The following is a 25406-nucleotide window of genomic DNA, read 5'->3' as shown; positions in this document are numbered from 1 at the left end:
CTTCAGTCCTAAACATAAAAAATCAAAAAATGAAAACTGAAAATACTTCACAAAAAAAAATGCACCCATCAACACCAATATAAAAACAAGGAAGAAAACCTCCAAACAACCTGCCTCCATAATTAATCTTTTTTCTCAACCGCTTTCCTCAGAGTCCAAAGGACTTTGAACTCGTACTCTCACCATACACTGCAGACTGATATCTAACTCTCTCCACAGATGCTATTAGCTCTAACAGTGAGGCAGTATTTTGAAGGGTTCCTAGAGAATGGTTTAATAGGTCAGAGTTACCAGTGCTTTATCTGTTGGCAAATGGTGTGATGGGCCACATAAATCTGTAAGACTGGGTGGCTTTTGGAGTAGCCCAGACAGCAGCTGCCTGTTCCAGCAAGAAGCTAAAGGCAGCAAAAAGGAAATCTTTGTTATTCATCAGAAATAATTGTTTCCTGTTAAAAGTGTGAAGAAAGGCAAATGTAATTCTCCTTGTATTTTACAGGGAAGGGAAGAAAAAATATTTTCAGCCAACCCAATAATCTAGGGTAAGATTGGCCTGTAAAAGACAGGAATTCCACAAGCAGGGGAATTAGTAAATGTGGTTTCCAGTTTCTTTCTCCCATATGTGTTCTCTTATACATACCAAAGGCTGAGCTCATTAGGCTTTCCCGTGGTGATAGCACCACTACAACCTCTCTATTATACCTGGCATTCGTTCTCACAAACAGTGAAGCACTTTAATGCCTTGGAGATCCCTGTTTATCAAGTAGAGACTGCTGAAATCATGCAGCAGTGGCAGGGTGAAGGTCAGACAAGCCATGTGTGTAGGTACATTTGTACATGCGCAGTGTAATTAAGTAAAATTGTTTCCTTAGGAAACCAGGCTAATAAAATGCAAATGTGAAAGGTGGTGTGGCTTACATGCTGGCAAGGCCAGTGTTTGAGATCGTGCCTGGGGTTCCTTACCCGGAAAACATTTTTCTAGCACCTTTCCTCTTTACCCAGAAATCCTATTCCTTTTCAGATGTAAATGCATGCTTTTCTTATTAGTGGATTTTGCTGGTTTTTTTTTAAACATTTCAAAATTTCATTTTGAATAATGGGAACTCCAGTGGAAAAACTAGGCAGGCTGCCCTCACCCTTGTTATGCTTCCTGAGTCTGCTTTCAAACCTCTGTCAAACTAGCCTTTGAAAAGAAGTGATTAATAATCGGACACTAATGAAACACTTGGTTTAATTAGAAATGGCTATAAGCATTTTGTGTTTAATTGTCCTTCAAACAAATACATGTAAATTTATATAAATAAATAAATAATGGAATTACTAGCATATTTAGTATGGTTATGTATATTTTATTTCTTTTTAACCAGATATTGTATGCTACATATTTTGCTGCAAATTAGTCACTTCTGATGTTTTAAGGATCTTTCTCCGCATCCAGATCTTGAGAGTCAAGGAAGACAATGCAGAAGCAGAGCTGACTTGAGGATGACTTAGTTATATGAGTTGCCAGTGCCCTGGAATAAGGCAGACTTCCTCTCTCTCCCCCTCTGGGCTAAATCTCATGGGATAAAGGCAGAAGAAATTTAGGTTCCCGTTCTGACCCCCCAGTAGCCTCACACCTCATGCTCATGGTGGCTGTCTCCTGGGTGGGAGGCGAGCCGTCCTCCTGACACAGCGCTTGCAAAATGAGTCCCCAAGGGCTTGGAGGCTTGAGGTTATTCAGATGATCCAGGGAGTTTTTTCATGGATCTGGCAGCTCAGTGGGTCTCCTCTTGTTTTTGAGGGGTGTTATTACTTCTTGGTGATAGTGCAAACCATTGCCACAACACAACTGCTTCAGTGGCAGAAGAAGTGATAGGCAGCAGAGGTGGGGAGGCAACAACCTAAATCTTGGCATTTTTAGGTGATATAAAACAGAAGGGCAGTTAGAGGTGTTTGCTGTGGAAAGCCAGCAGCACCTCCTTCCCTTTGCTGCAGCAAGTGAGAAATGTTTGAGGCCATTTAAGAAGGGGACTGTTTTGAGTCACCGTCACTCAGGCTCAAAAATAATTGAATTGTGCAGAGTAACTTGATCACTGACTTCAGACCTAAGATCACCAGCAGCTGGCTGCTGCACAGATTCATGGCTCCTGCAAATCACTGTAGCTCTGCTGGCTTTTAGCATGTGGGCCTTCATCCCAGGGCTAACTTCACATGCAAAGGTGTACAGAAGGACCCAAGCATCTGAAAAACCACATGTATGATGTATGAGAACTGCCTTCTCCTGCCCCTGGTGGCACAAACCATCTTGGGCACAATCCTTAGCTTCTATGCACATTGTTTCCAGCTTCAAATGTGTGCATCCAGGCACGAGTGGTCTCCTCTTTTCATGCATGACATTCTCAGCTACTGGAGTAAGAGCAAACAGTTTGCACTGAACACTGGCCTGTTCACAGGGGTGGCAGTTTTGTCAAATGTAGGATTCTGGGTGATGGTACTGTCTCTACCCAAACTCTTACCTTCTCCACAGAACTGAAACTTGCAAGTTGGCTCTAGGCTAGAACCATAGATTAAGCTTGTTTTAATTTTATCATCTGCAAGGTACAGCCCACAAATATTGTTGCTGGCATAATTTTTCTCCCATAAATTAACTCTGAAATTTACATTTTCTTTTCTTTTCTTTTCTTTTTTTTTTTCTTAAGCTAAGGATGTTACTTACATCTGCCCCTTCACTGGAGCAATCAGAGGAACCCTTACTGTTACCAATTATAGACTGTATTTTAAAAGCATGGAACGGGTAAGCTTTTGAAATAATCTGCTTTTGCTACCTTTTCAATCTTTAGATCTGGGTGTTGTTTGAGAGTATTTCTGTGTGAAATGTGGCTCTTTGTTTGGCAATATAGACATAAGGGAGCAGGAGCTGGGAATTTTTCCCCCTCCCCTTTTTAAACTCACAAATTTCAACTGTCTACAGGACCCTCCTTTTGTCCTAGATGCATCTTTAGGTGTAATCAACAGAGTGGAGAAAATTGGAGGTGCTTCCAGTTGTGGTGAAAATTCCTATGGGCTGGAGATTGTGTGCAAGGTAAACTTTTATCTGTGTTTTACAATAGGGGAACATATATTTTTAAAGGTTGTCTCTGTGGCACTGTAGGAAGTTCTGCAAAATGTTTCAGTCAGTATGACTTCACAGGTGTCAAAAACCATTATTTTAAAAGTAGTTTTCAGTATTCTCCAGCTCCACTCATTTGAGAAGAGATCCAAACCTTTTTTCAGGCTTTGTGCTGGGCAATAGCTTTCCTTGATCATGGAACTGTATCCTCATTTCTCATTTCTGGTTGTCCACCAGACTTATTCTAGGTAGACTCCCGTTACTGTGGATTTCAGTAGGCCTTTCACTTATTTACATTTCAAGAGCAAGAAAGGGGCACTTTCCCCCCCTAAATCATTAGCTCATGTCCTGCTGCAGTGCTTTGCCATGAGGGACTGGTGAATAGCCATCAGTCCTCATCAGGGCTGTTCTTTCATTTCTTTCAAGGCAGTACAGATTTCACATGTGCCCCTCAGGAACCCTTGGAATAACTGCAAATACAAAAATTAACAATTTGCCTCCTCATGTCTGCTTACTGTAGATCCACAAAGTAGATAAAACCACCATATCTCCTCCTAAATCCATATCTCTGGATGGCATGGCCCTTCTGCTTCCCTCAGTGAGCACATAGGAAGGGCTGGATTCAGAACCTTGTAAGTCTTGGGCTGTTTACAGCTTGTCAGAGCCCCTCAATGCTAAAAGGATGCTGGATAAGAGCAGATGGAGGAATGAATAGAAATCCCAAAGTGCTCTGGTCACTGCTGTGATTTTGAGGCAGCAGGAAGCTAAGCAGACTGTCAAGCTGTGGGTGTGCTGAGTCAAGACCAGTTACTGCAATCTGTACCAAATAATCCAGCTGCTCCCTCGTCCTGTGAGAGTCATAATCTGCCCTGGCTAACACAGGGTGGGGTGCTTGTGCTGGCAAGCTAATTTGTTCCCTGTTTTGATCTGGATTCCTGGTCCTCAGCCATTTTGTCTGTAAGCACACTTGGTCAGGTTTGAAGTGAACTGTATCATTTCCCTTTATGGGAAACTTAGGCACAAACTATAGGATGGGTGTTTTGGCCCTTTATAGCCTATTTATATATTTCAGCCTGCTTCACCAGGATATGCACAGCAGCCTAGTGTAATAACAGAGTGGTACAGGTACATCTTAGCCATCCTGAAAAGTTCAGGAGACCAGCCATGTCATCCCTGTGAGGAAGCAAAGTCTTCAGCTGTTTATCTCATTCTCTGACTTGCTCTGCCATCTTCATGTACTTGAACTTGATAGTTCATTTCCTGTTGATGAGTTTTAGACTCTTTGCTGCAAGCATTTTAGTTGCAGGCTTGACTGGAAAAACTTAAAGATGTTTTATTTACTTTGCAAATTTGGTTTTGTAGATGACTTATGGAAAGGAGGTCCTGAATGACCCCTTTTTGTCTAAACTGTGCTGCTGTGCAAAGTGGAGTTCTTGGTTTCAAGACATCCCCTTGAGTGCTCTGAGAGGTGGAAGCTTTAAAGGGAGATGGCACTGGATGCTTTGCACCCAGCTGGCTGTTCTTGGGGCCTCTCTGTGCAGTAGCTCTGTGGAGGTACTTTGTTAGGCCATCCCCTCCAGTGGTCTTATGGCATTGCTTGGCATGAGAGCTCAGTGAGAGCCAAGGATGTCTGTCTCACAAAGTCCTGCTGGTCAAACATAGCTTTTTCCTGAGCAGGGCTCTCCCAAAGACTTTCAGCAGGTGGAGAGCTTCATGTGAAGGCAAGATGCTGTGGTCAGACATAGCTGTGCCCTCCCTCAGCTGCTCTGCTGTGGTTGGAGGCTGCAGGCAACCCCCTCAACCAAACCCAACATTGCAGCACAACATTGTTCAAAGTATTAAATCAGTGCTAGAAGGAGCATTGTCATGTGACCCCATTTTGAATTCTGGCTTTTGGATTTTCTTTGGATTTTGAAGTGCTTCAGAAATTTGCAACGTGATTTCTCTCTTTTTTCCCCTAGGATATTCGAAACTTGCGGTTTGCTCATAAGCCTGAAGGGAGAACTAGACGATCTATATTTGAGAACCTAATGAAATATGCTTTTCCAGTTTCAAATAATCTGGTGAGTGTTTTCTCTTCAGCTTTTGCCAAAAGACACAGAGTAGCAGTAAACTGTTTTGTTCTGTCCCATCTACTTAATACAGCATTCACGTGGGGTGCATTTTCTTGAGGGGTGAGAAGTGCTGTTTTTCAAATCTGTTTTCAACTTAATTCTGTAGGAGTTTAGATCATATAGGAAACAGGAAAAATCTATTACAGTGCCTTCTTTCATGCATGGGGGATGACCTACTGATAAAGCCTTGTAACAGAGAGAAAGTACTCAAATAGAGGGAAAGTACTCAAATCACAGTAACATCCATCAGGGGTTCACCGCTAATGGTGACTGCAGTGCCCCAAATCTGGAATGCAGCCCTCGTGTTCTCTAATGTTATGACACTGCAATTGTTTCAAATGCTGGTTGAAAGGCTCTGGTTGTTAATCTGTAAGAGCATTCTTGCCTAAGTAGTTTTATCTTCTCTCCTTAATAACAAACTTCTTTTGTCTGTGAAGTACTAGCTAATAACCAAGCAAGATCAGGGACATATTGGAAGGTATATTGTTGTACTAATTACCTGCTACAGTGAGAGTGTTAATCTTTTTTTATAAAACCCTGAAAGAAAAGTGATGGTGGGGAAAAAGAAGGGTCAGTCATGAATTACTATTTGAGATATCAAACATTGTATAAATGGGCTCTGAGTGGGCTCTTAAAGGTAAATTTTCTTTCTTTCAGCCACTTTTTGCCTTTGAGTACAAAGAGGTTTTCCCAGAAAATGGATGGAAAGTGTATGACCCAACTTGGGAGTACAGAAGACAGGTGGGTATTGTGCCACATCCTTCCTCATCCCCTACTCTTCAGAAACAAGGGTCTGTGCAGTGATAAAATGACAGGTTACATGGAGCAGAGACTGATTCTGCTGAAAAATGCTGTGCAGGCTTGGTTGGGATGTTGTTTTTCACACTGCAGTGCTTGTTGAGAGCAGTACAGCTTTAGAGATAGGGGCATCCACTGCTGGACATCAGCTCAGGTGGCAGAGAGCTGACTTTAGGTTCAGCTAGAAAAAACTAATGCTCTGGCTTGGTGATCAGGTACTGCTGGCAGTGGAGAATGGAGGGTGCGTGTTCCAGGTACACGCATCCCATTGTTGAGTTTCACATCTCAGTGCTTGCTTGTATTGGTTTTAATTCTTTCCAGGTTTTCCTGTCTGAAACTGCAACTTGGGAGGAAAGAAATTAGGTGTGGAATGCCTTCATTATCTTAGGCATGGGCAAGGCATCCCTTCTCAGCATAGGGATCAGCCTAGAGAGTACTGTTATTTACAGTTTAGTGTGTCCAGAGTAGACGGATCAAAGGTATTAATGATTATGTAGTGACAGGCTGTGGATTAGGAATACTGTGGTGAAAACTTGAGTAGTCCTCTTTGGAGTAAAAGATGGGTGAATTTTGATTTTTTATAATGAAATCACACCTGTCATAAAATTCTCAAGTAGAAAAAGGAGCATGATTTGGTGGCATGTTTGCCCTGGACACAATAAGCTTCTGTCTCCTCCAGATCCCTCAGGATAAAACCAATTTTCTATTGTAAAATTAAGAAATGTTAAACCATTTCTTAAAAATCAAATCAAACAAAACCAGATCTCTGTCCCAGCCTAGTTATTCATCTGATTCCTGGAATCCAAAATCTAAGGATTTATTTTTCTAGTTGTAGCCTTCTAAAAGCTGGGCATGCCTTCTAAATTGGTTATCGAGGCCTGTCATTAACAGATGGGAGAGAGTGCTTCACTGTTGGGGGTGATTTGTTCTCTCCTAAAATAGCTGCCTAAGATAGATTGCTGGCTTCTAGACTGCTAATGGGAAGCGAGATGTATCTTACTGTATCCTACTGAATGCTGTCTTCAGTGCAAAGGAGTGTATTTTGCAATGAGATGCCACAATCTAAAATCGTGGTCAAGACAAACTCCAATCGTTTGTAATCACTTTTTGACTAAGGTCAACTTGAGCATAAGATCAGATAATGCAGCAATTATTGCTTTGTTTAGACTTTACCTCCTTCTTGGTAGTTATTTTGTGGGAAGATCTGCTTGTAGAGAAGGATTTGCAGCCCAAGCTATTTGAGCAAGACACTTCTTTGTAGGGCTGAAAATTTTGGAGTGACAACTAAAAGAATACCTGTGCTATCAAAATAATCTCCCCTGGAAAGCGCAGCATTCACTCAGCCAAGCATCAGTCAAAATAGGTAAAGTACAGAAGACATTTTTACAACACCTGGGAAGAGGAAATTAGATAATTTCCATGTAGATTGTTCCACTTTCTAATTCCTGGCATGCCAGTTTTTATGATAGAAGCTTTTCTGTCCATATTAGTTTCTTTTCTGTCCAAATTATTTTTTTTTAAGGTGCACCAAATCACCATACAGTGATTTGGTGCACCTTAAATTTGTCAGGAATTTGGTGAAGTGGTGAAAGAATACATATGTTTGCATGCCTGTGATTTGCAGCTCTTCATGGCCTTTCTGGAAAGAAAATGGGTGTAAGATGTGACACAGCTGAGGTGTTGCTGCAGTGTGTACTTGTGCTGTGGCCTGCTTCTTTGTTGTTTAATTTTTTGTTAATGGGAAGGACAAACTTGCCTGAGTGCTTCTATGTCAAGAAACCAGCGTCCATGTGCCGAAGCCTGTGGTCATTTCCTTACAGTGTTAACTGCAAAAGCAAATCCAAAGCAAGATTTTTTTGCAGCCACAGCCTTTCTGAGTTTTACCCTTGATGGGCCACAATCACTACCATTCCAGATCACACAATCCATCTGCTCCAGTTCCTTATCTCCAAAAGTGACCAACACCAGCTGCTGAAGAAGAAGCAAGCCATACTGCAGTAGATGTTTATGTTGTGATCTGGCCAGGAGGAGAATTTCATCCCTTTTGTTGGATTGATTTAGGTTCTGCAGCACGATGCTTTATGTCCACTCCAAAACTTTTTTAGGTATTTCAGTCTGTTTATTTAATTCCAGTGTTTGTAACTATGGATGTTCAATTTATCTGTGTGAGTGTCATAGCCTTTTTTCTTAATCCAACCAGGTTCTGCTAAAGCAATAACAAATACTACAGTAAATCAGGATTATGTCTTGAAATGGCAGCAGGGATTCGTTAACAGTGAAACAAAACTGGCATCATCAAATCAGATAATGGGATTACCTGTCTCTGACTCTATGAATTGTGATCAGAAATAGAAAAGCAGGACATATGCACTGTCAGCAGGACCTTCTGGAATTGGTTTAGAAACTGTTAGAGAAGGGCTGGCCTAGGGCATCAGCAGCCCAGCAGGATGGCCAGGCATTAACTTGCTGTGTCTTAAGCCAGGTCAGTCTTTTCCCTGTGGGAGCAGGGACACGTGGGAAGGGGAGTGGAGCAAAAGTAAACTCCAACTACCAGGCATCCAGAAAAGACTTTTAGACCAGGATCCATGGTAATTTCTATGTCCACACTGGTAGACATGTCCAGTTTGAGGGTACTATTGTTTATTTATTACAATTTTTATTAAAATTAATAGAAATATGTTGAGATGATAGCAATTGTTGCAATCAGGAAAGACAGTCAGTAGACCCCTAACTTCCCCGTTAGCATTCTTGGGAAGGATGGAAATATGTAACTTATTAAAAATCTGTGATTGTGTAAAACTATGGGGAGTAATAAACAACCTGTAGAGAACAAAAGGAACTCAGAGAGGTTTGAGATTTAGTTGGTAAATGGAATCACATGTGGCAAATGAAATTTAAAACTGAAATTGCTCCCTGATTTTTATTACACGTGGGCTGGCAGAATATAAAACAGAATTGCAAAGTGAATAAGACTCACTTGAAACCAAAAGTCCTTCAGATGCCTTTGGAGTAACTTAAAGCTTTATTTTCCTTAATAAGGTGGGGAGCATTTGGAAAATATTACAAGAGGTTGTGAAGTTGTGTGATGTTTCCCTACAAAAGTCATTCTTGTCTAATATCCCTTGCTCTGGTCATATCTACTGGGGAGCCACAGATTAGGGCTGTGGTTGCTGCTTTTGGAGAAAACATGTAGAAACTAATAACTCAGAAGAACTGACCTGTTTTCAGGATTAAAGAAGTGCCCAGCATTAGTATACAAGCAGAGTGAGAAAGAGCTTGGTAACATCATCCTCCAGAGGATTGTTGGGTGTAACTTGGGAAGCAAAGTGAGAATTGAACGTTAAATGTCCCATGGTTTAACTGAGGTCCTGCTTATGCTGTGTATGTCTCTGCTGCAGAACAGATCACAGCTGTCTGGGGCTGAGTGGGCACAGCCTGGGCTCAGTAAATGGCAGCGGGACCAGCTTGGCTCTGCAGCTGCATCCTGTGCTGCCTGCTGCAGATCAAGGTGCACTTACCTGTGTAAGCTCAGAGTGGATCTCTGAGATCCACAGAGAGATGGACTCTGTCTCCATAGAGAGGTGTGACTGCATGTAACTACAGCAAGGAAATTATTTTCCTGTCAGTGAAGGATCCTCTTGTGCTTAACCTTAACCATGTGCTTTGCAAGGTGGTGGTGTCGGTGCTGTGCTGGTGTGGCTTCAACAGTTTTTCCCTGCAAACAAATCTTCTGCAACATCAAGTGTAAATCAAGTGATAACCAAACCCAAGTCATTATAGTAAGGCATGAAGGTCTTACCTAGAGGAAAACCAAGTGTAGTTTGTGTGTGGGGAGGGCAAAAAGGCTGTGTCTCTATGGTTAGATGGTAGAGTTGTAAGGAGTGTTCCCAAGCACAGGGGCAAGTTTCAGACATAGCTACAGACCAGGCTGTTACCATCCATCTTTTGAGTAAGGGTGTTTGAGCGTCTTCAGCCATGCACAAAGGTCCTGTGGTGCAAGTTAAGGATCACTAGTGGCATTTTGGACAAAATATCCTGTTTGGAGGATAAATGAGTTTATTAGTACAGATGTGAGGTGTGCTGGTTCACCTGGGCTCAGTGAGAATGGTCATGGGTGTATTTAATTTATGACTATATGTGCGGCATTGCTGCCTTCCTTAGTTTGCCCTCTGACAGCCACCAGACATATGAATTCCCCTAGAATCAGGGGCTGCTAGCAGCATTAATTTACCTGAAGAAGACAGACCCATGCAGAAGTATCTGGTCATTAATGTGGACGTGCCATGTGCCCTGGCAGCTTCAGGATGATCACAGCCTGCTTCTAGGTAGGCTTGCCTGAGTTCTCCTGCAGGTGCACAGGCAGGTAGCATCCTGAGCCACTCCTTACCCTGCACAGGCCAATTGAGTTACATCTGTAACAGTTTTGTTTCATAGTGGGCTTTTGGGCGCTTACAATTTACCGGGAAGCAGTGAAATGCATCTCAGATGAGGAAATACCAGTGTGCTTTATATCACGTTTAGCTTTTTCTATTGATTCCAGCTGGAGAAAAGGCAAATCTGAAGGAGCACGAATAAATGCAGAAGCTACACTGCATTATGGCAAACATCCAAGGAAGATGCAAATTCAGCTTCTCTTCTAGCCCACTTGGCTTATTTCTGTTTGCTTCCAGTCCTTAGAGAAAGTCACGATCCGAATCCAAAGCGTACTGGGTGGTGCTGTGATTCAGGGCTCCTGGGCCAGGGAAAAGCAGACATTCCCCACGAGGCACAAGAAATTTGAATGCTGACACACAGCATCTTTTCTTTCTTTGGGGGCTCGTCATGGACTTTTCAGGTCTGGGCTATTGCAGAGAAAAGATTTCCTTCAAATTTGTCAGTGCGGCAGCTGAAAGACCTAGAGCTTTGGGGAGCTTTCGAGCTCAGTTCTGGCCCAAGCAGTGTGTTCTGAAGCCACACTACCCAGCACTGTGAAGGGGGTGCTTTCCAGTGCCCAATCCTTGGTCTTCTCCATAAGCATTGGTAGAGCTGCTGGGTAAAATGAAAAGGAGCCTTTCTTTTGTGTAGCTGCTTGTTAGCTCCCATTTTTCTTGCCAAGACTGTGCTGACAGCATAATTTTCATTCAGATTTGGGGGAGGTGAAATTTTCAGGAATTCCTTATGGATCATGTGCTTCTTAGGACAGGACTGAGAACTAATTAGCCATTAGTCCACTTCCAGGTAGTAAACAGATTGGTGACTGGCAAGAGTCTAGCTATTCCCTGACTGGCAGGAGAGCTGGTGGGCCCAGCAGACTCCATCCTTGCTGTGTACGGCAGGTAGACCTCTGAGCATGTTTTACCCATTAGTAAGCTTGAACTGTGCATACACACTGCTTGATGTCTGGTTCTGCCAATTCTCTGGCTTCAGACTGGGCCAAAAATAGCTTTCCTTCAGGCTTTTGGGGTGATCCTTGTAGTAACATTGCCTTCCTAGGGAGGGCCAAAGGACAGCAGTGGTTCACAAAGCAGAGTGTTTGACTGATACTAGACAGAAGGTCTGGCCTCCCCTCTGATTTCTAACCATGACCTCTTTTGGCAGCGTGACTCACCACTGGGATGGGAGACCGGCCGCAGTCTGTGAGGGTCAGCTGTAATTATCACAGCTCGTCTGACCCATGTTAGATGTGCTGTTGATTTCCTGTGGGAGCTGTGACAGTGGTGATCAGTGTCCCACCACCCTGCTTTAAAATGGAGTAGTGTTTATTAGAACAGAGGCATGTATTGTGTAAGGAGTTGGTGTTCCCCTAAAACACACTTAGTGCTTCAGAGCCTGGCCATGTTTGCTGCAGCAGATGTGTCTTCCCCACAGAGATGCTTTGTGTCACTGCTCACCCCTGCTGCAGTAGGGGTCTGTTTAAATCTCTCCTTGCAGGCAGCTACACCGGCCACTCCCTGTTGGTCTGTTCTCTCCCAGCTTCAGCCACACCACATCTGCAGGTTGTCAGGGTCATCCCCATTGTGCCTCAGGTGTTACTTGGAGATTGTTGTCTGGGAAGCTGTTGAGTGGCTTCCCCATAACAGCATGCTGAGCTCTGTGATGTGTGTGTGGAGATTCCTTGCTCTCCCAGCCCAAGTCCTCAGTTCAACCAGAGAGCTTAGTGTGATGGAAACATGGGAGTTGCACATCACATACAGTCATGCAGACAGAGACACACAATTGTTAAGCTTTTGGTGTTTTTTGAGGTTTCCATGGTTGTGCCACATACACTGAGCTAAGCCCATATCAGGCTCATTTTTGGGGTGTTTTACTGCCTGTTCTCCCTTCTCCCCATTTTGTATCCCCAGTTTTCACTCAACACATTTGAACTAAGTGCCATTAGGGGACTGAGTTGGTCACCCATTCTGTCCTGCTCCTGCCCCTCCTGTAAGCCCGTGATGAGACCGGAAGGTATCTTAAAGTTGGGCTCAGGGTGACCATCTGTGTTGCTACATTTGTAGCCTCCACAATTCCTTTGCCATAGGTGACCCTGCCTGAAGCCCACTTTCCCTGCTCTTCAGTGACTTGAGCAAAACATCCACCTCTGTGGGAAGAGACATGAAATGCAAGTTACCAAGATAATGCATTCCTAGGTGCCAGTTCTGAATGACCTTCATTAACAAAAGTTGCCTTGAATTTCAGGTCTGGGGATTTGTCTGTGCTGAGGTCTCAGAGCAACTCGTTTGCTAAGCTGCATTTTCCTCTTTAGGGAATTCCCAATGAGAGCTGGAGGCTGACCAAGATTAACGAGCGCTACGAGCTGTGCGATACGTACCCTGCCATTCTAGCCGTGCCTGTGAACATTCCCGACGAGGAGTTAAAGAGAGTGGCATCCTTCAGGTCCAGAGGACGCATACCAGTGAGTGGGACAGAAGAAGCCACTTTGATGTGGTTTTGTTACACATAGCTTTGGGCAATAAGTAATACCAAGATCAGGCTGAGTCGATTCCAGGGAGCAAATAAATGGTCGGAAGATAATAAAAGTGACAACAACGTGTTTGAGAACATAGAAAACAACAGTATCTGCTGAAACTACTGTTGAGAAAGAGATGTAGACTAAACCAAACCTAGAAGATAAGATAATTTAGCGCAGCTCAGACCAAATCTCAGTTCAGTTCCTGGGAAACACAAGGCAGCCCTGTTTGGCTGTTTACAATTGTCTGGCCTACTCTGACTTTCAGGACAGAGAAATATGTAGTGATAGTCTTGATGAGAGCATTTATTTAATGAAATTAAGACAAAGCACATTGTTATGATGATTATTTCAGAGGTAACTGAAAAGGTACTGGTTTACTCCTCAAGTCTATAGGAAATTCAGTCTGTTCCTAAAGTGCTTAACTTTTACATGGTGTAACATAAAGACATAGCCCACATACTGACTCACACAACAGCCAGAAAAAACAGTCTGCATCATATTTAAAAGTCAGACTCAAATAATTTGATCACCTTTTGTTTGTTCAAACTTTGGGAATGCCACCAGAATGAATAAAGACAGAAGGGTTCTTTCTTTCATTCAGTTGTGATGTAATAAAATCCAGCCTTCTGAACCCCCCTGACAGAGAATCCCAGAGCAAGCCATTACAGGTAATTCACTCCATTGGTTTAATGAATCCCATTTTTCCCTTATTTATTTCCCATTTGTTTCTGAAGGTCTTGTCATGGATTCACCCAGAAAGCCAAGCAACGATCACACGCTGCAGCCAGCCCATGGTGGGAGTGAGTGGCAAGCGGAGCAAGGAGGATGAAAAGTACCTTCAAGCCATCATGGATTCTAATGCCCAGTCCCATAAAATCTTCATATTTGATGCAAGGCCTAGTGTGAATGCTGTAGCCAATAAGGTTGGGTACTTTTTCCTCTGTCTAAAATCGGGAATGTAGTAATTTAGAGCACATTTCCCACCACCATTTCATATTATTCTTAAGGATCACAAGGGTTTACCAGTGTAGAAGAAGTCTGAATGCAGTGATCTGATTCTCTAGACAGACTTTTATACCTTCACCGGTATCTGTAAGATATCAAGTGTGACTGCTGATGATCCATTACATTAATTTACAATGGGAAATGACATTGGAAAGGAAAAAAAATTGAAGTAGTACTGAGGTCAGACTCTAGCACCCTAGACCTTGTGTATCACCATTTTTCAATTCACATGGTTGAAAGACTGTTTCCTCTAACAGGGCTCAGAGCCCTGTCCAATCTGACCTTGAATGTTTCCAGGAATGAGGCATCTACCACTGTTCTGGAAAACCTGCTCCAGTGTTTTACCACCCTTACTGTGAAAAAATTCTTCTTTATATCTAGTCTGAATCTATCCTCTATTACTTTCAAACCATTACCCCTTGTCCTATCACAACAGGCCCAACTAAAACATCTATCCCCATCTTTCTTATAAGCTTCTTTTAAGTACTGGAAGGCTGCTATAAGGTGTCTCCAGGGCCTTCCCTTCTCAGCCTTTCTTCACAGGAGACGTGCTCCAGACCTCTGATCATCTTTGTGGATTTGATCCAACAGGACCTTGTCTTTCCTGTGCTGGTTCCCCAGAGCTGGACACAGCCCTGCAGATGGGGTCTGAGCAGAGCAGAGGGGCAGAATCCCCTCCCTGGCCCTGCTGCCCACAGGGCTTTGGATGCAGCCCAGGACAGGATTGGCTGCCTGGGCTGGGAGTGCCCACGGCTGGGCCGTGTCCAGCCTCTCAGCCACCAGCACCCCCAAGTCCTTCTGGGCAGGGCTGCTCTGACCTGTTCATCCCCAGCCTGAGCTGATGCAAGAGGTTGCCCCAGGTGCAGCACCTTGCACTTGCTTGATCTTGTTAAACTTCATGGGGTTCCCATGGACCCACTTCCTGAGCTTGTCCAGGTCCCTCTGGATGGCACCCCATCCTTCAGGAGTGTCAGCTCCTGTACCACTCCGCTGGGTGTCATCTGCACACCTGATGAGAGTGCACTTGATCCTTTTGTTTGTGTCACTGATGAAGATATTAAAGAGCTCTAGTCCCAGTACAGACTCCTCAGGGATGCCACTTTTCACTGCCTGGGCGTTGAGCAATTGGCCACTACCCTCTGGATGTGATTATCCAATTTCTCATCCATCAAACTGTCTGTCCATCATCTCCAGTCTAGAAAGAAGGATGTTGTGGGGAACTGAGGCTTTACAGAAGTCTGGGTAGATGACACCTGTAGCCCTTCCCTTGTCCGCTGCTGTAGTCTCTCCATCATAAAGGCCACTGGGCTGCTCAGGCACGATTTGCCCTTGGTGAAGCTGTGCTGGCTATCCTGAATCAGCTCCCTGTCCTCCACATGCCCTAGCATATCTTCTAGAAGGATCTGTTCCATGATCCTGCCAGGCACAGAAGTGAGGCTGACATTTCAGTAGTTCCCAGGGTCCATCATTCTATCCTTCTAAAATGGTGTTCCATGCCATCACTTTAGGTTTGTTTTAATGGTGGAGCTACTTTGTTGCAGTAAAGATTATTTTTTTTTTTAATCTGCCTTTCCCACTACTTAGGGAAGGCAATTAGTGTGTGGGTTATCCTCCTCTGTAATAGTATGGTAAATTTTTAAATTATAGATTAGCGAATGTAATGAGTTAACAGCTTGAATGAGGATAAATTATAATTACAGAGGAAAAGAAGGCTTGTAATGTGATATTCTTTGGTAAAAATTACAGCATTCATTAGGTATTGCAGAAGAGAGACACAAAGTGTGTGCCTGTACATGTTTGCTCCCAGCTGTAAGATAAAGCCAATGGTTTTTTCCTGCTTTAGATAGCCCAGCCACTGTAGTATTTTGTCAGCTGCTATTTGCTCAGGACAAATGACTGGGATAAAGTACAAAATATGGTTTTCCTAATGATTTGTATGTGAATTTTGTTCTTCAGGCTAAAGGAGGGGGCTATGAGAGTGAGGATGCATATCAGAATGCAGAATTAGTGTTCCTGGACATTCACAACATTCATGTTATGAGAGAGTCGCTGAGAAAACTGAAAGAAATTGTGTATCCCAATATCGAGGAGACTCATTGGCTGTCTAATTTAGAGTCAACTCACTGGCTGGAGCATATCAAGGTATGCGTGTCTGCATCCCCTACACGTGGCTGAGCAACCACAAGTCCTTACCAGTCTGGGAAAGATATCCAGAGTCAGCTCCAGGATTTTCAGTTCCTTGTAAATGTAAAGACTTATAATTTGTTTTCTATTTATAAGCATTTAAAACTGCAGTTCTTGGAGTGAGGAATCTTAAGGAGATGAAAAGAGGGACAAGGGAGGGGGCTGAAATCCTGAAAGATGGTGTTTTGGAAGTGAAGGATGTTCCTGGGTGACATGTAACTGTGACAGCTCTGCTTAGAACTCAGGAGTCACAGAGTTTCCATGTTCTTGGCTCAGCTCCTTGACATCCTGGCATTATTGTGTGGGCCAGACAAACAAATGCTGGGAGTTTGGGGCCTCTCCGCCTTTCAGGAATCCAAGCAGAGTCAGAATAAGGAGGCAAAATGCTTTGGCTTCTCCAGATGCTGGTTTTCAAATAATGTTCTTTTCTAAAAATGTCCAGCTTACTTTGTTGCTCTGCTGATGCAGGCAGGGGTAGATCTGCTGTGGGGCAGCTGCAAGGTGATGGCCTTTCCTATCAGACACAACACGCTCCTGCATTTAAATATTGACTTGTCCAAGGACTGAGTTTCATGCAACGGTTCTTCTACAGTTGTGCCTACACTACAGTTTAGATGTGTCATCATCTTGCTGGAACAGAAAATGTGTTCACCAGTTTTGCCGTCCTAGTTATAAAGTTGTTGGAACTGATTTACCATTCTCCTTGAGGCAAGCAGAGCCCTTGGTTTGTCCTGTGCTGTCACTAGCCATTTTTCATTTCTAGTTTCTGCTCCAAAGAGATTTTGTAATTTGTTCCTTCCCTTGTCCTAGCTCATTCTTGCTGGAGCCCTTCGGATTGCTGACAAAGTGGAGTCGGGGAAGACGTCGGTGGTGGTGCACTGCAGCGACGGCTGGGACCGCACGGCGCAGCTCACCTCGCTGGCCCTGCTCATGCTGGACGGCTACTACCGCACCATCCGCGGCTTCGAGGTGCTCGTGGAGAAGGAGTGGCTCAGCTTCGGCCACAGATTCCAGCTGGTGAGTCCCCAGCCCGTGGAGGGCATGGAACAGAAAGTTCTTGTCTCTCTTGAAGGATTTCAGAGGAGTTTAACAATTCCTGTGAGAAGTTTCCTGGCTAAACTCACTGAAGTTTTCCACCTATAATTCCATTCAGCTCTTAACCTCCTTGGGATGTATTGGTTAGATACAGGGAACAGGTGGTATTTAAATGTCTCAGGTGTCTGATTGATAATGTCATGTTCCCATGCTTAGGCTTAAACTAGCAGTGTGCTTTGGGTTCAGTGCTGGCATTTCTGCTGGCAGAGACCACTGGGCATTTTTTATCTTTATTTCCAGTTCAGTCCATTTTCTCAGGGTACTTGGGCACCATCATCTAAGAAATACTTTTGTATTGAAGAGGTTTGGGAATTTGTTTTTAGCCTTGACCTCACATTTTCTTCAAGCACATTTTATTTTTGGAGAGGCTTCTAATTATTTAGGTGAAAGAGCAGCAGCTTGAGCCTGGACCAAGAGTAGTTTGTGGTTGTGCCCTAGCAGTTGGCAGAGAGGCAGCTTTGTGGGCTTGTGACACAGCAGTTTGTTATGGTTTGCACTGATGGGAATTGAGAGAGCCTTTCAGTAGTATCCTTTCAGTCTTGTTCCCATTGTGTTTTGCCCGTAGCTGTTCTCTAGTGGTTGTTAATTTTGCAAGGGCTAGAACAAGGTCTGTGTGCAGCACTTGCAGTGGTGGGCTGCACTGTCAAATGCTCTGAGGAAGGTGGGGAAACTGAGGCACTAATGTGACTGAGGTTCTGCTGCAGCAAAACTTGCTATCTGGTATTTGACCAATGAGTGTTTTAGCTTCTTCACTGTCTAGGCAAGGAAGATACCAACAGCAATTTCCTTTGGTGAGGGGAGAACAGTTTTAGGGATCTCTGTTACTTACAGGTTCTTGTTCTATCTTTGTGCAGTACTTGGGCTCCCAGGTAATATATAATCATTAACGGGCACTGTGCTAGTTCTGAGGAGTCGTGCCTCACATGTGTTGGCCACGCAGCACGGTCAGGGCTGGAGGCTGCCTCTGGGAGTGCTGTCATTGCTGCCTCTCTGGAGGTGGCAGGAGATGGGCTGGGCTGGTGTTTGTACAGCTCTTGGAAGCCGCGAGGTGTTGTGTGACGGGTATCGCTGCATGCCGTGCCTGTAGGTAGTGTTTGCATCCAGCACCCTCCACTACTGAAGTAGCCAGGACAACAGCTGCAACTGAAGCAAAAAGCATTCTCATTTTTCTTCCTTCTGAACTTTAGCTATTAACTGAAATCAGTGCCAGCATAGCATCTGGAGCCTCTACTCAAACAACTCTTGTTTTAACTTAGCATGAAAATATCCCCATAAAGAATTTTCACTTCAAAGACAAAGAGAGTAGCTGTCCTTTACTCCTTTACCCACTGATATGGACAAAGCAGTATCAGGACTCATTTGAAGTTTTTTAAAGCTGTTGGTAAAGGTTTAGGTGCCTGAGAGCAGGCCCCACGAAGCCCTGTGTAACTCGTGTTCTTTGTCCTGCTGTTTCAGAGGGTTGGCCATGGGGACAAGAACCACGCGGACGCAGATCGCTCTCCCGTCTTCCTGCAGTTCATCGACTGCGTCTGGCAAATGACGAGACAGGTACACCGCTGGGTGGCACCCGTGTCCCCAGAGCCATGCACAGTGCACCAAGACATTGCCTGGTGTCTGGACACTGGAATGGTTTCCAAACTGACCTGTGCAGGCTCTCCTTCCTGGGCTTGTACTCTTGCTTCGATTGTGGCAGCAGGCTTTTTGGGAGTCTGTTTAGCACAGAGAAAGCACTTGCAACCCACCCTAGCACAGTGGGTGTAACAGATCCCTGTTGCCCTTGCTTAAGCTGATTCTGTAACGTGTTCCATTTTAACTTCTTCTGAAGGCAAATGTACTGCTCCCAATTGATAATGTGAGGTGCAGAGCTGAGTGCCTCACTTCAGACCTGGCATGGCAAAGGTACAGTCCAGGAGAGATCCCCTGTGTCTGTGAGATTTTTCCCCAGGCACATGGAACCTGGAAGATTTTTTTTTGATCTTCTGTGACACAAAAGTCAGCTATGATCAGGCAATTCATTGAAAAAAAGCTAGGCTCACCCTGGGTTAGACCAGGAGGAGTGGAAGAGAAGGATGGCACTATATATGGAAGAAAAGGATGCCACTGCATATGGCACTGTACCACATCAATGCAGAGAGAAGAGGAGGCTTTACAATCATCAAAAGTCACTTTCATTGTGGTGTCCTTGGATTGCTTCTACAGCTGGGCATCCTGACCTGCAGCTGATGAGGTCAGGATGTCACAACTGGGGCAGCCTGGGAAGAGGAGGGTGGTTGTGAGGGAGGAAGGCCTCCTGCTCTCCTCTCCATCACCCCTGCATGTCTTTGCAGTTTATTCTTATTGGCCCTCTGAGGAGCTTCAGTTGTCCCTGTCTCAGGTCAGATTGATTCTGCTCAGAACTCAGCCACAAACATGGCCTGTGCCCATAGACCTTCTGCTCCTGCTGACCTCTGTCACCAGGTGCCTCCCTGCTGTTCCTCTGGGAAGTGCTGTGTTAGGCACTCAGGTTATTTCCATTTGGCCCTGGGACATTTCCACTTTTTGAATGTATTTATTTCACGTGTGCCTTTTGTTCACAGTCTGGCTGCATGGCTTGTCATGAGGGACAGGCATAGCAGAGCAAGCTTCAATTTTAAGCAGCACTGAGTGTACATAAACACAGTGCTCTAACCCCTCAGACCTCTGGCTTTTGCTCAAAATTCCTCTCTGAACATGCAAAGCAGCTTTCCAAGAGGGAAACTCTTGCTCCTGGAAGGAGCAAATATGACCCTGAATATCCAGCCAGGCAGGGAACAGAGACAGATCCTGTTCTACAAATCAAGAAGCCAACTCCTTACCAAGACCACAGCACAAGAGAAAGTTTGTTTTCCTGTTTTAAATCCTAAAGTAATTTTCTATTTCTGTCTAAAGTTTCCTACAGCATTTGAGTTCAACGAATACTTCCTGATCACCATCCTGGATCACCTGTACAGCTGTTTGTTTGGGACCTTCCTGTGCAGCAGTGAGCAGCAGAGAGTGAAGGAGGTAAGACAGCTTCTCCTTGAGATAAAAGCCTGTTCCTGATTGCTTTAGCTGGCCAGATATTGCTACAGAAGCTGGTTCCTTACTCAGAAGGCTGGAAATGCCAAGCCCCCTTCTCAATAGCTGGGACTTGGGGGATTTTCCTCTTTGCATAAACTGCTGTCTGTTGGAGGCTTCATGTTTCAGAGCAGCACCATCTCCTTTCTGGACACGCTGTCTACTTCCAGTTAGTCACTAGTGGTTGAATAGCTCCTGGTACTCCCAGGTAATGGAAATGCAGCTTTGCTTTGAACTTCAGTTTACTGTAACCTTCTCTGTGGGAACTGGTGCTTTTTTGTCATGCCTTGTCTTGAGGTGATCCCTTTAGGGTGCTTTTAACTAGCTAGTGTGTGCTGTCATTCTGCACACAGAGGTTATAGCAAGTAACTGGTCTGTATGTGTGTTCTTGCTGTGCTTGCATCTTGCCAGGAGAGGACAACTCTCCTACTATTATTAAGGACATGCCTCTCTGTCCTGCCACAAGCTCTGCCCTGTAGTCTGGCCAAGGTTTGTTTGCCCAGGGAGGAGTGTAGAGAAATGTTCATCCAGACCCAGTCTGGAATTAGAAGGAAAACAGTGGCACTCATTCTGTCTCACCTACCTAAAGATGAAGCACTCTGTCACCAAAGGCTGCAGCCTAACAGCACAGAGGTACATGATGGCAGTGCTGTGAGGACCTGATGTGATTACACATGATAGAAAATCAGTTAAAAATAATCATAAAAACTAGATGGAAAACAACAGTGATAGCATTTTACTATAGTGAAATCAGTGTCCCTGTTTCTCTGGAGTCCACAGTGATTCAATAATTGTCATTTCAAGGAAACAAAATCTGTATGCTGTTTGCACATGAGTTTTGTTTTTTTTTTTAAAGGCCTCAGCCTAGTGAAGTACTTAATCTAGAAAGTACATCAGCACTGGTTTCAGTGGGAGTATTCACAGGCATAATTATTCCACTAGATCAGGGCCTAAGTCAAATGTTTTCTTTTTTTCCTTTGCAATTAAATACTCCAGCAAGTCATCCAGGAGCACTTCAGAGAAGTGAAGTTTAACTAAAGCACCAGGAGTTCACATGCCAGTGTCCCCTCGCTGTAGCAGCGGCGATTCCTGATCTGTGTTGACAGCTGGGTGGGTCAGAGGGGTTGTTCCGTGCCAGGGCATGTGTCCCTGCCTGCATCCATGTGCTCTGAGTACAATAACCACATCAAAAGAACAGTTTTGGGGTTGTTTTTTTAAAGGTACAAAAAACAGCCAGCTCCATACTAATGACAGGCATATGTCTATGCTGCTACAGTTTGTAGATAGCTGGGATTCGTACAGCAAATAAAGCCTCCTCCACCCCCTTCCCTTACAGAGCCTTCCAAAAAAGACTGTATCACTTTGGTCTTACATCAACAGCCAACTGGAAGACTTTACTAACCCCTTGTACGTGAGCTACTCCAACCACGTCCTGTATCCCGTGGCCAGCATGCGCCACCTCGAGCTGTGGGTCGGCTACTACATCCGCTGGAACCCCAGGATGAAGCCTCAGGTACGCCTCTTCCCGCTCCTGCTTCCCTCTCTGCTAGTACCAGTACTGTTTCTTTGGAGGTCAAGAGCTTCAGGTAGTGTACAAACTTATGCTTAAATCTGAAAACAAACACCTAAATTCAAATGCCAGCAAGAGCAAGCACCACCTTGAGCTGCATAATGCAGGTGCCCAGCTGGACATCACCACCTTGTGAAATCTGCAGGAGCTGAAGATTCTCAGAAATCTGGGAGATTTCTTACTTAGAATGTGGGAAAAATTATCTGAGTTCTCTTTACAAAAGATCTTGAAACCCCTAAGACTTCTCTGAATGTGGGGTTCTATAAAGGAATTTTGGGGCTGTATTTAAATTACTGGTGATGGGAACCTGCTGCTTGCTCTGGCTGCCTGAGGCACCAGGGGTCTGACCCCAGCCAGCAGGGAAGGTGACCAGCAGGGAAGCTGGCTTGCCCAGGGCAGGCACCTCAAACTAGCAGCCTGAGCATGACCCTGAATGCTGACATCACTTTTTAGTAGAAAGGGACAAAAAATCCCAATTGCTTCAGTGCCTGTCTGCAGGTAGCAGTTTTGCAGATCTGCAGCGTTAAAGACAGGAACCCAGCAAACACTTTGCAGTACTGACTGTTCAACAGTCAGAAATACGTGAAAATATTTAGAAGAATTTGGCTGGGTTTTTTCCTCCCAAGCCCCTGAAATTATGTCCAGGCTGAGATGCCATGGCCAGTGCCCCCCAGAAATGTCAGAGATCAGAGTCTGGCAACTGTCATCTTTCAAAATACGTACAGACTGTTTTGTTTAGCCACCATTGCACTGTGCATGTTGGATCCAAATGAGCAGCCAAGAGCCAGAGCACACACTCGGGTACCTGCGGGCTGGAGACTGATGACACTCATCTGCCTCCTTCCCCTATCGCTGTCTGTAAGGTCAACAGCAGCTTTGTGCTTCAGGCTCCCTTTTCCATGCTGACCTCCCAGTGCTCAGCTGCACATTTCCTTGCAGGAACCGGTTCACAATCGCTACAAGGAGCTTCTGGCCAAGCGGGCTGAGCTGCAGAAGAAAGTGGAGGAGCTGCAGAGAGAGATCACCAACCGTTCCACCTCATCCTCGGAGCGCGCCGGCTCTCCCGCGCAGTGCGTCGCTCCCGTACAGACAGTTGTATAATAGGGACTTTTTCCTGCTGACTACCTTCCCAGGACCATGGGGGACAGCTTTTCTGAAACCTCCTGGATTTCCAACATGGTGCCTGGGAGATGCCAACTTATTTATTTATTTCTCTCCAGGGTAATTTATTAGTACTGTAGCACTAGAGAAAGCTTAAAGCAAAAACCAACACAGACAAGACCCCCTATGCAATTACCCTTCTCAGTGGCTAGCTTATATTGCACTTGCCACCTGCAAGAAGCCTGAAGCTTGCTCTTTGTTCACTGATGTGCTGGAAATCACTTGGCTTGAAAGAGTCTGTGCACAAGCATGAAGTACTGTGGAGGAAAAACATCTGCTCAGAAGTTTGAAAGGCCAAACATGACTTTGTATTGGAGCCTCAGATGCAGCTGTGCCATCACACACCCTCCTGCACAGCAGAGTCAATGAGGGCGTTTGCCAGCATGCCTGGAAAGAAGCAACAGCAGTGTCTGAAACAAGTCATTCCCTTCACCTCAACCTAGGTCATAGGAAGCCATGCAAATGATGCCTTATTTAAAGAAAGGGCAGCTTCTCCCAATAAAACACTGCGGTAGAGGAATAACAATATAGGACATGATTTTGTGGGACAACGTTTACTTCCACCTCTGCAACTTTAGAATCTCACTTATGGTTTACAGTGGGTGTGCCAGGATGCAACTTAAGCACCTTTATTTCAGAGGGGGAGCAGAGTGGGCTCCCCTGGCTTTCCACAGCTCCTCTGGCCTCCAGTGCCTCACAGTCATCAGGGGGAAAGGTAATGGAATACCAAGGGGCACATGTGAACTGCTGGGATCAGCCATTACATTTGCTTGGGTAAGCATAATCAGCAATTTTAATGCTTCTGTGCAGGGTTATTGTGGTGTACTTATGGTATTTCAGCTTTCTGCTAACTAATGGAAGCAACTGTGCATCAACCAAAGACGCCTTTCTGCCTGCATTGCAACTGCTGCTTTAGGTTTTTCTGGCAGACTGAACAGCTTAGCCATTTTCTAAACCCTACCTTTTTCCCCATAGTCTGCTTCAAGAATTGGTGCCACTCAACTAAACTCAAGCTACAAAAATTTACTGTAGGGGATACAACACATACTTGGTGAAACCATGACTGCCCCTTTGCTCTTCTAAACAGGTAAGCACAGGGTTGCAGAGGAGGGCTCTTGGAGCAAAGGCAGTTCAGTATGTGCAAGGCTGCTTCTCCCCCTCTCTGCTGAGGAGCAGGGGTACTGCTTGGTGTGGGTTCCTGTGTTCCTCTTTTAGGATTGGATCCCAGACTGGTCACCTGCTTAATAGACCTGTCAGCTGCTTCACTCAGCTGCTATTCCACTAGAGAGGGATTTTTGGAGGGAGCATAAGAGCAGACCTATTCCCATCTAAGAAATGGCCTTTCAAAGCCACATTCCTTCCAAGGCAGTTAGCAGTCACTTCCTCCTGCAGTCTCCAGTTCTGCCTGCTCTACTGCTGCAATCACCACTCCGTGCTTACAGAGAAATCCAGGGCCACCTTGTGACAGGGTGAGTAACAGGCTGCACAGCATCACCACGGCTGTTAAGGGGTGGCCTGCCACAGTATGGTTCAAAACTGCAAAGAATCCACACAAAACACTTCCTCATTTGCTGTGAGGGCAGGTCTGCTCTTACCTACAATCACTATATAAGATGGCTTAAAGCATTATTCTGTAGTAGCAAATTGACTATGTGTGTATATTTTGTTTCTTGATGAAGGCTGTTTGGTTTCCTTAATGCTAATAAAAACAGAAAAATGGATGAAGTTCCTGTGCTCTTGTTTTCAACTATGTGGTTTTTCAAAGGACTTGCAAGACATGCAGACATGAAATAAATAGCACTGCAAGTTCAGTGTGTGAAATCCAAATCTCTCTCATTCACCTGCAGAGGTTCTTTCAAGTTGTTAATATTCAAACTCTGAGGCCTAGAATGACAGAAAACCAAGATTCATCTTTGGACAAGTTTCATTTATCCTGTACAGACCAGCACTTAGCTGTCAGCATTATAAAAACAGAATCACAGAACGGTTTGAGTTGGAAAGGACCTTCAAAGATCATCCAGTTCCAACCCCCCCGATTGGCAGAGACACATTCCACTAGACCAGTGCTCAAAGCCCCATCAAACCTGGCCTTGAATACTTTCAAGGACAGGGCTCTCTCCAGAGGTCCTTCCCAAGTAAAATGACCAAGTGTAAGTTTCAGCTACTGATTTTTCAGGACTCCCAGCATGAGCTGCTCTTTAAGTGGTTACTGTCACTATACCTGGTTAGCAGCATCTAACAGCAGCTAACCCCTTATGTGCAAGGAGACAAGCTGGCTGGATCCCCTACAGGCAACAAATTCAACTCCCTTCTGCCTGTGCTGGCCCTGCAGAGTTCCCTGCCTGCTCAGCTACAGGCAAGGCTGGACTGCTCTGATTCTGCCCT

At 44.7% G+C, this 25406-nt stretch overlaps 1 protein-coding gene across 1 annotated transcript in view; it reads left to right on the top strand.

Moving 5' to 3' along the window:
- The window catches only part of MTMR2 (myotubularin related protein 2), a 62630-nt gene extending 37884 nt beyond the window's left edge, over positions 1 to 24746 (top strand). Inside the window, exons 4-15 of the mRNA XM_059493557.1 lie at positions 2679 to 2773; positions 2951 to 3061; positions 5050 to 5151; positions 5860 to 5943; positions 12725 to 12874; positions 13666 to 13854; positions 15893 to 16078; positions 16931 to 17137; positions 18671 to 18763; positions 20123 to 20236; positions 21627 to 21803; positions 22800 to 24746. Of these exons, the coding sequence (XP_059349540.1) occupies positions 2679 to 2773; positions 2951 to 3061; positions 5050 to 5151; positions 5860 to 5943; positions 12725 to 12874; positions 13666 to 13854; positions 15893 to 16078; positions 16931 to 17137; positions 18671 to 18763; positions 20123 to 20236; positions 21627 to 21803; positions 22800 to 22961 (1670 nt within the window). The 3' untranslated portion in view covers positions 22962 to 24746. The remainder of the gene's footprint in view (positions 1 to 2678; positions 2774 to 2950; positions 3062 to 5049; positions 5152 to 5859; positions 5944 to 12724; positions 12875 to 13665; positions 13855 to 15892; positions 16079 to 16930; positions 17138 to 18670; positions 18764 to 20122; positions 20237 to 21626; positions 21804 to 22799) is intronic.
- The last annotated feature ends 660 nt before the right edge of the window (positions 24747 to 25406 follow it).

Source organism: Ammospiza nelsoni, chromosome 2 (assembly GCF_027579445.1).
Source record: "Ammospiza nelsoni isolate bAmmNel1 chromosome 2, bAmmNel1.pri, whole genome shotgun sequence".
NCBI lineage: Eukaryota > Metazoa > Chordata > Aves > Passeriformes > Passerellidae > Ammospiza > Ammospiza nelsoni.
The sequence above is the reverse complement of the archived record's forward strand: the minus strand, read 5'-3'. Positions and strand labels throughout refer to the sequence as shown.